An 11917-nucleotide genomic window follows, 5' to 3' on the forward strand; every position below is an offset into this window, starting at 1 on the left:
GCTGCCAGCACCAGGAGGGCATGGAGTTTCCTCTAAGCCTCTCTGTCCCAGAAACATCTGAACAAACACTGAGTGTGTGGAGGACAGTTTGGGGAATGCTTCACGTGCTTCCAAGCTGAGCGTGTTTGCCCTCCCGGGGTGAGCGTGGCTGGTCTGGGCTCTCATGAGGGGTTACCACCAGCAGCTGTAGGCAATGGGAAAGTGTCTTGTCCACAGAGAAACACTGGCTGCCTTTTCAACCGAAAAAGCCAAGCCCACTGCCCTCGATCAATTCAGACTCACAGCAACTCTATGTAGGGTTTCCAAGGCTATAAATCTTACAGGAGCAGCCTCATCGTTCTCCCACAGAGTAGCCGGTGGGTTTGAACCATTGACCTTATAGTTAGCAGTCCAGTGCTAATCGGACAGCAGCAGCAGGGATCCTTGTGGCTGGCTCTAGTCATTCTAAACCGGTGTCAATCTGGCACAGGTGAGCCCGGGCAGAGGTGTGTGCGCCTCCCCACCTGGTTCTTCTCCTCAGGACTGGTAGGCCAAGTGGCCTCTGGAGTATGGACCTCATATACCTTTAGGGAGGTACGACTGACTTCACATCATTATTGATAAAAGCAAGTTTTAAGGAGACAGGGTGCACCCCCCCCCCCAGGGAATTCATGTACACCCCAGGGAATTATCACCCCCAGGGGCTTGCTCAACCACTTGTCCACAGCTTTGCGTAGGTCCACCTTGCCCGACATGTCCACCACATGGTAGCCATGTGTGCAACTTGGAAGGCGGATGTCAAGGGCCCACCTAGAGGGTTTCTCAGAACATGCAGACCCTCCCGGGGGAAATCCTGTTGGTTGAACACCCCTTCTGGTTTCCACAGCGATGCTGCTGCTCAGCGGGGTCCTGGTCAGCGGGCCCTACGCACTGATCACCACCGCCGTCTCCGCCGACCTGGTGAGTGGCCACTCCTGCCTGGGTGTCTCGGGTTCACTGTCATTTCTGAGCGAGCCCGGGGTTCTTGTCCCTGCCGAGCGAGCCCGAGGAGAGCCTTGCAGTGCAGAGGCGTTGGGGAGCCCAGCTGCTCACCTCCTCCCTGTCCACCACGTCACTGACCCAAGGCAGCCGGTCTAGCCTGGCTTGGCCATCTGTGTGCTTGAAATGTACCTACAGTGGCTTTATGAAGTGTGTGCTTGGGCAGTTATGTATGTGTACATGTGTGTACATGCTTGAGCCTTAGGTGGGATAGAAAATTCCAGTAGGTCAGACGGGACTAGAGGGCAGAGACGGGCGTAGCGTGTGCTTTCCCTTACTGTGTCCAACGTGTGTGTACACATCACAGGTCCACACACCCCCCAGCACTGCCGTTTTAGAGGCTCAGACTGCCAGGCATTGTTTTCCTGGACACTCCCCACCCCCACCCCCACCACACACACCCCTCACTTTATTCTTTTTATTGCCCTTCAGTTTGTGCTGTTTGGGGCTTTTTGGTGGTGGTTATTTTGTTTTGTTTTCACCTTTTATGGGTGGCTTTATACAAAATCGAACCCTGGCGGTGTAGTGGTTACACGTTGGGCTTCTAACAGCAAGGTCAGCAGTTCGAAACTACTGCCATCAAGGTGGCATTCCTTGAGACTCACAGGGCATGCTACCCTGTCCTGTAGTGTTGCTTTGCCGGCATCGGCTCGACGGAAATGAGAGGGGATTTTAGAAGCTGGAGCTCCCGCTAGTTTGTCCGGAGGGAGTTGCACTCCTACGATGGGTCCTGGGGCTCTCTCCCCGTTCCTGACTTTGGCTGTTCGTCTGATTAAAGTTTAAACCACACAGCAGAGAGAGCCAGCATGCAGACAGGGGACACTAGTGCCATGCGTCCCTCTTTTCATGTGCCCCAGTGAAGCGTGCATTTGTGCTGAGTCAGTAGCTCCGTTTTGGAAGACAATGCTAAGATGTTTGATAAGCTAGCATTCACATGGGCAGGTGAATCGTTTTTACAACCGAAACCCACAGAAGCACGGCCTACCTTAACTGGGCACGTTTGGGAATGCGTAGAGCTTAAGTTTTCCAATGGGCTGAATGGCTTGGCAGGGTGATTCGAGTCTGTCGTCCGGAGGGAAGACGAGGTGACGGCTCTGCTGCAGTGCTGCTGAGACAGCCCTCGCCTGCCTTTCCCTCTCTTCCAGGGGACCCACAAGAGTCTGAAAGGAAACGCCCATGCCCTTGCCACTGTGACTGCCATCATCGATGGGACCGGCTCTGTGGGTACGTGGAGAATCAAAGCTCCCAGAGGGCATGTTGGCCCAGGGACACCAAATTGCCTCATCCCAATGGACCCATCACCAGGAATCCGGTTGCCTGGGCAATACGAGGGTCAGCTGACCTTCTTTCACTATTACAACTGCAGTGAGCCCAGGGGAAGTTGTCCTGAGGCCAGAGGAGGGTCAGTGTGGTGGGGTGGACTAGGAGCTGGATGGGTGTTTGACTGGGGCTAGTCTGCCTTAGGAGGTGGGTGGGTGTTTGTGACAGGGACTAGTTTTCTTCAGCGTGTGAGATGTTTCAGGTTTTCCTCTAAACCACAGATTGGCAGACTGTGGGCTAAATGTAACCTGACTTAACTGGCAGTGGCAGGACAACCAGTGCTCTGAGGGCACACCCCACTCTGAGTGGTCTCAGCCTCAGGGAGGACCAGGGAGAACATTGGGCAGCCTCTTCTGGGGCAAAGAAAGGTGACCGAATCGTCCGCTTATCCTCTCATCAATGGGCGGTGCGATTGCTCCAAACGCCCAGCCTGTTCTATCAGCAAGTCACTGAGAGTGGCCGCCATGTCCTTGCCTCTAGCCTTTGAGCAGGGGGCCTGGGCACTGTGGACCCCTCTGCTGAGGTCCCCAGAGCAGCCCTGGGTTAGGCCCTTCCAACTGCTGCCTCCCCTCTGTGTAGGGGGGTGGAAGCTCAGGGTGGTCTACTGGTGGGTCCCCACCCCCCAGCTGGTCCTGAAAAGTCTGGGATCGGAAGGTTCTGGCATGTCTCCTGCTGTTCCATCCCAAAGCCCCGCAGGAAGGGTGAGTGAGTAGGACCGGTGGAGAGGACCCTCAGGGGTGGTCTGGGCTTGGAACCTCATGGCAGTGCCAGACCAAGGCAGTGCAGATGGTCTAGCAGCAAAAGCACAGAGAACGAGAGCCAGGACTCAGCACTGCCACTGTGCTCAGCCAGAGGAAACGGGTTTAGCTCTGGCCTGCTTCCACAGCCCTTGATGCAAGCCGGGCAGGAAACCCAACATGGTGTGTTTCTCCGACACCCATCACACTCTCCTTCATGCAGATCCTGAAATCGTTCCCATCCCTCCTCACGCCTTAGTCCAGGGAGCTGCACAGCCTCCCTGCTGCTCCCTGAGAGCCCCAGGCGTGGCCTCGGTGCAGCTCCCTGGGCCTGGGACACCGGTCTTGCTTCCTTGTGCCACGGAAGTGTGGGGTCACCTTTCCCCTCTTATAAAGACCTCCCAGGCCGTGTGGGCCCCTCCTCTCTTCTCAGTCAGCCTCGCTCCGTAGCACTGGCCACCTTCTCATTAACTCACTTGCTATGTGGTGGTCTGGGCTCTCTCCACTGAACGTGGAAAATTTGTGAAGACAGAAATTTTGCTCCACTTACTCACTGCTGTCTATCCAGTTGTGTTAGTCTGGGTAGACTAGAGAAACAAATTCATAGACACACTCATGTGTATAAGAAAGAGCTTTATATCCCAGAGCAATAGAATATTAAGAAAACATGCCAGACCAGGCCAGATCAAGTCCATAAGCCCAATATTAGTCCATATGTCCAATACTAGTCCATAAATTCCTCTTTAGACTCACACAGCCATGCAATAATGCCGAATGCAGGAAGATCACAGGCCAGTGGGTAGATAGTCGTGTGGATCCAGTGGTGGTGGAAGCATCTCAGCATTGGCGTGGGTCTCCATATGGCTCCTCTAGCTCCCAGGGCTCTTGCTGCCATTGGGGTAGCTTCATGTGTCTTGTCAGTAGAGAGTCTCTCAGGGAGTGAGCGTCTGTCCCGCCTCCAGCAAGCTATTTATCTCCTTAGGGCCTCCAAATGAGGTCATCAACCGTCGATCTGATCAACAAGCTAAACTCCACCCCTTCACTCTTAAGTCTCAAATTGACAACAGATTATGTAACTACCACACCAGGACTGAAACAGCGTCCAGAACTTTGGTGGTGGTGGTGGTGGCGGTGGTGGTGGCGGCGGCTATCCAGTTGGCTCTGACTCACGGTGACCTTATATTGTAGCAGAACAAGACCTGACGCCATGCTGTCCCATGGTTGTTGGAGCTCTTGAGGAGTGCCCCCATTTTCACTGGCCAACACTCCCAGACAGGAGTCCTCTTGCTCTAGCTAGTCTTTCCTGATGAAGTGTCCAAAGTAGGAGAGCCAAAGTCCCAACTCCTTCACTTCTCAGAAACGCTCTGGCTGCGTGTCATTGCTGAGTCGGGCTGGTATGTTCTCTTAGCCGAACACGTGTGCTCAGTATCCTTCATCAGCCCCGCAGTCCGGAGACAGCCGTTCCTTCTCTGCCTTCTCCACCATCAGCTTTCACACGCATATGAGGCGATGGAAAACACCGTGGCTTTGATCGCATCAAAATGACCTCTTTGCTTTACGAAACGTCGAAGAGATTCTTTTGCAAAACATTTGCCCGGCGCAGTATGTCGCTAGATTTCTTGATTGCTGCTTCCATGGGCATGAATCGTTGATGTACAAAGAATGGAATTCTTGGCTAGTTCAGATTTTCTTCTACTTGTGGTGTTGTGAGGATTTTCCTTTCTGTGTAGGTAGAGTTCATGCTAGAGCCTGTACCTTTGACCTTCAGCAGTAAGTACCTCAAGTCATCCTCATTTTTGTCCCACAAGCTTGTGTCATCTGCATCTCTCAGGTGGCCGCTGAGTCTCCTCCTTCACGTGGTCCGGCTGCATAAAGTACTTGTGCAGCACACAGATTGAACAAGCTATCTGAACGGGGTCAGCCCTCAGTAAAGGAATGCTAATGATTTGGCCGGCTGGTTTAGAGTACCTAGAATTAGAGCCGGGGCCAGGAGGTATCAATTCCAGGCTGTTGAGTTCACAGGTAAGGGCCTGGTCAGAGAGGCACCAGGGCACCCCGCAAGCCACTCCTTCACCAGGCAGGGTGGCCTGTCTCTGGGTCATAGTAACCCCAGGCCCATGCTCCTGCTGCCATGTCCAGAGATTCCCAAAGCTTGCCTTCTTCCATGAGAGATGATGCCTGTGCTGAGAAGGACTGGGCAGGCCCAGGGTGAAGGCTGTCCATCTCTGGTGGTCCAGAGGGCCCATCTTTGGCTTCTAGTTCACCAGTGTCATACCTGCCCCGTCGTGGCCCTCCATAGAGACGGCTTCACCTTGTTGGGTCCAGGAATGGCTAGGAGTTGTTGGACGGTGTGAATGGGCATCCCTGTGTTGTTTCCAGGGGAGCCTTTCTCCCCTGGACATGTCTTGGTAGCAGCAGGGATGAAGGAGGACCTGAGCCACATGGGGGTCCCTGAGGTGGTTGCCATCAGGAGCTCAGAGCTCCTGCCTGCAGACTCCTGGCTCGGCGGTCCACCAGGCGCACTGTGCAGTCTGCAGGCCCACTCCCTGGGCGTCAGGAGGCTCCTGCACTGGGCGTGCGTCTAATGAACCGTGGGGCATTGAACAGCCTTCTCTCTGCCTTCTGCCAATGGAGGTCTTTGTCTGGGAATCACTCTGTCCCCCACTGTGAAACCCTTTTAGGAAAGTTAATTTGGAGCACAGCTGGCAGCCCTGGTTGCTATTTTAAAGCAGACCAGGGGAATACAACAAAGAGAGGGAAATTATGAATTAGATGGAAAAACACATTTCCTTGAATACTCCTCCCCAAAAGGCAAGGAGGTGGAAATCCTCCGCTCAGGGTGGGCTGAGGCCCTGCATCTCTCTGTAGAGGGCAGGAGGGAGGCCCACGGCCCACTGAGCACAGTTCTAAGTGCCGTTTTCGGTACCCAGAAGGCAGGCAGGGGTACACGGTGCCATCACTGACCCTTTCACGATGCTGCACGGAACACAGAACCATCCAGATGCCTCGCCACCCACCTTGACCTCGGCAGCCCTCACACATCCGCCTGTGGGGATCCAGCCGCCCCGCTGGCGCTCGGCTGCCCTAGCGCACCGGGGGCTGATGGATCACCATGGAAACGGCAGTGCACGCTGTCATTACTCCCTCCAGAAAGGCTGCCCAAGGAGACGAGGGCAGAGAGACCCGTGGGTGGAAATCAATGCCCGTCGTTCCAAGGCAGAAAACCAAACTTCCACTCACAGGGGAGTCCATCCCGTTGCGTTAGGGTTGGAAACGCCCCCGAGTGGCCGTGGGTCAGGAAGCCAGGGTTGACTGGCAGTCTGTGGTCACTCGGCGCCTTCTCAGAAGTCGCCAGAGCGCCATTTGGTTCGGCAGCACCGGTTTACCTGTTCGCGGCGTTTGCAGGGTTGGCAGTGACATCCTGGTGTGATGACGCAAAGCGTGCCATTTCTATAGATCTCGGCTACGAGTCAGCGTTACCTGTAACTGTAGGTGCCGGATTGTCTGATAGGCGTTTTCTAATGAACGTGACTTCCCCCATCCTTGCTCCTTAAGCTCTCTGTTTGTGGAAGCGGTGACCCTCAACCCTTTCTTCCTGGATCCTCTCAGTTTACGTATTTCGTGATGTGTCGTTAAGACCCTCCTGACATCCCTGTTCATCCTCGTTGATGATCGTGGCCATGTTGATACTGTTCATTCTTGAACCTTAGCGATCCCCCCTCCTCCAACAGATGCATTTCTGTTCTTTCTTTTGTTCCAGTTCTGTGGCCTTGCCCCCGCCCTCCCCAGCAGCGCCGTCAGATTCCTCTCCTTGGCCCCTCTCACCCCACCCGCCCCTCCCGTGAGGGCCCTCCACAGCCACCTGCTGCCCACGCTTCGACAGGGCCTTTCCTCTCTTGCCTACACGGGGCTCCTGGCTGCTAGATGCCAGGCTTACCTCTCGTAGCTTCCTGTGTTGTGGTTCGCCGGAGGTAAGTTCCGAGAGCCTGCAGGTCTGAGGTGCCCTTGTTCCGTCCTCTCCCTTGATGGGCAGTTGGTCAGGGCGGAGGGTCCCGGGTTGGGAGTCCTTTCCTTCTGAATGACTGCAACCTCCCATTGCCACTGTGGGGTCGTCCCGCAATGCTCTTAGCCCAGTTCTTCCTCGATGACCTCGTTTCCCCTCCACCTTTGCTTATCCCTGCAGCCTTCGCATTGCGTGTGCCGTGGGAACCGGAGCCTGCTCAGGCTGGAAATCCAGGCCCCTCATGTCTGTTTCTGGGTTTCCTCTCCAGAGAGCTGATGGTCAGCTGATGGGCTTGCTTTCTTTCACGGCACCCGCCTTCCTGCCCGTCTCCTTGTTCTTGTCTTGTTTCCGTAGATGTTCACGACATTATTTTCTACCTTTGTACTGCCCTGTAAGTAAGGTCATCAGGATGATCCGCCCTGTGAGCACGCCTCTTCTGATTTCTTAGACGCCGATATGAAACGGCCAATATTTGAACAACAGCTATTAAGACAGGAGTTTTGCGTGGTTCCTCGTGGTTTATCGAATTCCCTCTGGTCTCTCTGAGGCCACTCTCCTTTCCCTAAAATGTTCTTCTCCCTGGGCTCCCTGGTTCTTCTAGACCAGTGGTTCTCAACCTTCCTAAAGTCGAGAACCTTTCATACAGTTCCTCATGTTGTGGTGACCCCCCAACCATAAAACTATTTTTGTTGCTACTTTATAAATTTGCTACTGTTAGGAATCGGTGACCCCTGTGAAAGGGTCGTTCAATCCCCAAAGGGGTCGCGGCCCACAGGTTGAGAACCACTGCTCTAGGTTCTCCCTGCCCTCCGTTTGTTTGTTTTTGTATTAAAGCAGCCCAGTTTTCATATTTACAAAGATACCACTGTGTTAGTCTGGGTTGACTAGAGAAAGAAATTATGTATGTGTGTAAGAGAGAACGTGAGATCAAAGAGCCATCCATACACACATCCATTGTGTCAAGCACATTTGCACACTTGTTGCCATCATCATTCTCAAAACATTTGTTTTCTACTTGAACCCTTGGCATCAGCTCCTCCTTTTTCCCCTCCCTCCTCCCTCCCCCCTCTCTCATGAACCCTTGATAATTTATAAATTATTATTGTTTTGTCCTGTCTTATACTGTCCAATGTCTCCCCTAACCCACTTTTCTGCTGCCCGTCCCCCAGGAAGGGGGTTCTATGTGGATCCTTGTGATCAGTTCCCGGATCCACAGGATTTATGATGCATTCTTCCTTCTCTACCTTTCCTCCTCCTCCCTCCCCACTCGCTCTCTCACGTGCACACACACCTCTGCAGACACATGCTCATACTTACACGCATACACATGCATACTGCTTTCTGAACTAAGAGTAAGAGGCATCCACACTGCCCGGCCCCTCACTACTTTAGTGTCTGTCTCCTAAAAAGAAGGAATGATCCCGTGTCACCAGAGTACAAGGGTCAGAATCAAGAAAGGAACTTTGGCACCGTATTCAGAGTTACAGACCCGATTGCACCTTGAATGCCTACCGTGCTTCTTTATAATAAATTTAACTTTGTAAATAATAAACTTAATAGATTTTTATTTTAAAGTAATTTTTAATTTCATGAGACTGTTTGAACACATGAATGAACATTATTAATACCATATATTAAATCTTTTTCAGTTGTGTTTCCAGAAAATCATTGAGCCAATTGTCCCTAATACCAACTTATGTTTTATCTTTTTCTCATAGCCTTTGAGTTCATTCGGACACATAAGCAACCCTCTCAGACAGACCTCATCAGTCTGCTAGTTGAGAGTGGGTTTTATTGCGCTACCATGTTGATTGGTTGGTTTCTCATTATGAACGGGGTGTCCAGCATCTTTTATATGTTGACTGGGCTTGGGTGTGGGAAACGTCACGTGTTAGTGTTTTCCTTCAACACACCGTGTATGTCCGTTTGCGTGTTTCAGGAGCAGCCTTGGGCCCTTTGCTGGCTGGGCTCATCTCCCCCTCTGGATGGAACAACGTGTTTTACATGTTGATGTTGGCAGATGCCTGTGCCTTATTGGTAAGTCCTCTCACTTTAATCCAAGCAGCGCTTAAGGAGCAGCATCTCTTGAGAGTGGCTGGCCAGACCCTTCTGTGGACACTCCCCACCCACCCCTTTCCCATGACACATCCCAACAGATGGCCCTTCCCTAAATATGCCTGGAGGAGAAAAGCTTCCGTCTGGTTTGTTTAGAATGCTGGAAACAGGCTGCCGGTCCACCTGCTGCCCTGGCGTCTTCGGCAGGGTGGTGTGGGTGCTGAGAGCCTGGGGCGCCCTGGTTTAGAATGCCGGCACAGCCCACTCCCCTGTGTGCAAGTTACTTAACCTCTCCGCCTGCAGCTTCTGTGTTTTCTATGGGAATGTTAATAGTACCCAAGGAATTATCCCAAATAACCACAGCACAATGGTCAGAATCAAGGAACTATTGTCTGGATTCAAGTCTGGATGACCGGAGATAATGGGCAGTGTCTGGCCCCTTCTGTGGTGGCCATTGCTGTCCTAGTGTCCTCCTGCTGGTCAAGTCCTCGCTGGAGGAACACCGGACTCCCTTTCTCCCAAAGGTGTGGGAAAGGGATAAAGGAGCAAAGAGGGTGCCAGTGTGGGCACGGAGCTGCCTTCTGTCTCCCTGTTTCCTGGCATCCAGCTTCTCCACGCTTCCTGTCTTGAGAAAACTCAAGGGTTCCTGCAGGTTGGGGAAGACGTGGATGATGCTGACTGTCACACTTGCATTCTGCATCTGAGGGTGATTAGCGTCTGCTTCTCCTTACCTGGCTGCCCATGGTCCCCAAACTTTAAAGCCATGCCTCTCTTTCTCAGCCAGAAAATAAGCTGGGGTTGATCCCGATTTTTAAAATCCTGCTAGAACTAGCAACTATATCATGAAATAAAACTTTTGTATTTTAATTTCAGGAGCCCCTAAAAGACAGCTTCCCCATTGCGTGCAGAATAAAATACCATATCTCAATTCATGAGCCTATTAAAACTTAATGATTTGAGACATGGTACACGACCCTGGTGGGGTAGTGGTTATGGTTGGGGCTGTGATGCACCAGGTCAGCCGTTTGAAACCACCAGCCATTCTGAGGGATAAAGACGGGGCTTTCGAGTCCTGTCTTGGAAACTCGCAGGAGCAGTGCGACCCTGTTCTAGAGGGCCGCTATGAGTCAGTTTTGACTTGATGGCAGTGAGTTTGGTTGATTGGTTGTTTTTCTTCAATTAACTTTTAAAATCATGATGCTCAGACCATTTGTTTTATAAGTGTCTACGTAGCTTAGTTACAGACCTGGGTGCACTTCCACTAAGTAACAGTAAGAGGCCTGTCCCCATGATGGTTTAGTGTCTCTGAAAATTCTTCTGCTTCAGAAATTCTGGGTAACATATGTCAGAAACCCTTCTCAATGAATATATGGACTTTATAACAAACTCAGGAAATAGCCAGGAGGCAGAAAATGTAGCGCCAACCAAAAACGAGTCCATAGGTTGATGGCAGCACTGCCCTGCTGCAAGTTACCAACCTTAGGAACCTAGGCCTGGAGTGGTCATGTCCATGGGGTGTCGGGCTAGCCCACAGGGAAGTTGGAACTGGAGCCGGGGGTCAATGAAATAAGGGCCGCGTGCTTCGTGGAGGGTGTGGCAGGCAATGTGTATCCACCTTAGCCTGGTCACCAGATGGGGAACAAGATCCATTGGCATTTGGGACTTGTCCGTAGTTGGCATTGTTTCAAAATTTATGTTACCAAAGTACAAAAAAGCCAGAGAAGAAAATAGGTTGGTCCTGGGGTGACGGGTGATGTACGTGACTCCCGGGCAGAAGAAAATCCCAAACCATTTGAGGGAAATCTCAGCCCAGGTACACAACTAAACCGTCACAATCCCAACCTGGGAATGGCGCGGAATCGCTCCACTGGGAAGGAGAGTGGCCGTGGACGCCACAAAGAGTGGAGCGAGGCCTCCTCCCACCGCAGGTGCAAGAGTGACCAGATGAACTTCAGAAATGGTCGGTCGGCTTATTTTTATAGACAGGAGCGGAAGAACTGGCTCCTGAGAAAAGACTAAGACACTGCAAAAAATAAAACAAGGAAACACAGCTCCTTTGAGAAGCCACCAAAGAGAAGACAGAGAAGTGAAAAAGGCGGTCGGTCTTTAGCGGAAAAACATCGTCAGGGGATGAGTTTCTGAGTCAAATTACATACGTCTCCAGACCGAATTACATAAAGGGGGTCTAGAGAAGAGACTTCTCTAGAATGCAGCACACCGTGAAGAGGTGGAAACACTCAAAAGACTGAACAGGAAGTGGAGGACCAAGGAGTCGGCCGGAGAACATGGTCGTTTCCTTCTTGTTCCACGTCTCTTAGCGATCTGCTGTCCCTAATCGTAGCTGTCCTCCTGCGAGCACCCTGGAGGACTGGATGGGGGTTATGGTGCTGGTGAGGTAACCGGCTCCCACTCCCCAAACACGCAGCTAGAAGGTCAAATTCACGGTGATGAAATTGTGTAACAATAATGTTCCCGCCCTTGATTCTGTAGCCACGGAAATGTCCCCACCCCCACACCCCAGGACAATCGTAATAAATGCTCCTCAGTGTTTGGAGCAAAGCGACGTTTTATCTGTAGGAGAAATATCTGTGCTTTTTTTCACCCCCCTCACCTGAGCTCATATCATGTGGGGCTTCTCAGCTGCTACTTGAACAATTGGCATCTTAGAAAAGAACCTTGCATGCCCTCCAGAGCTTTGGCCCAAGGATGGAGAGTGCTGTTTGCGCAAAGGCCTCTGGGTGCATGTGTGCTTGTGACACACGCCCAGGGGCCCAGCTCCAGCACC

The 11917-nt window shown here is 52.1% G+C and overlaps 1 protein-coding gene across 3 annotated transcripts in view; it reads left to right on the top strand.

Moving 5' to 3' along the window:
- SLC37A1 (solute carrier family 37 member 1) overlaps positions 1-11917 on the top strand; it is a 57340-nt gene that overhangs the window by 42783 nt on the left and 2640 nt on the right. For all 3 annotated transcript variants that reach the window (XM_004697311.2, XM_045284634.1, XM_045284635.1), the window contains 3 exons: positions 866-939; positions 2163-2241; positions 9017-9114. In XM_004697311.2, coding sequence (XP_004697368.2) covers positions 866-939; positions 2163-2241; positions 9017-9114 — 251 coding nt within the window. The remainder of the gene's footprint in view (positions 1-865; positions 940-2162; positions 2242-9016; positions 9115-11917) is intronic.

The sequence above is a fragment of the Echinops telfairi genome, unplaced genomic scaffold (genome assembly GCF_000313985.2).
Source record: "Echinops telfairi isolate 266 unplaced genomic scaffold, ASM31398v2 ScPeMD7_7469;HRSCAF=8507_0, whole genome shotgun sequence".
NCBI lineage: Eukaryota > Metazoa > Chordata > Mammalia > Afrosoricida > Tenrecidae > Echinops > Echinops telfairi.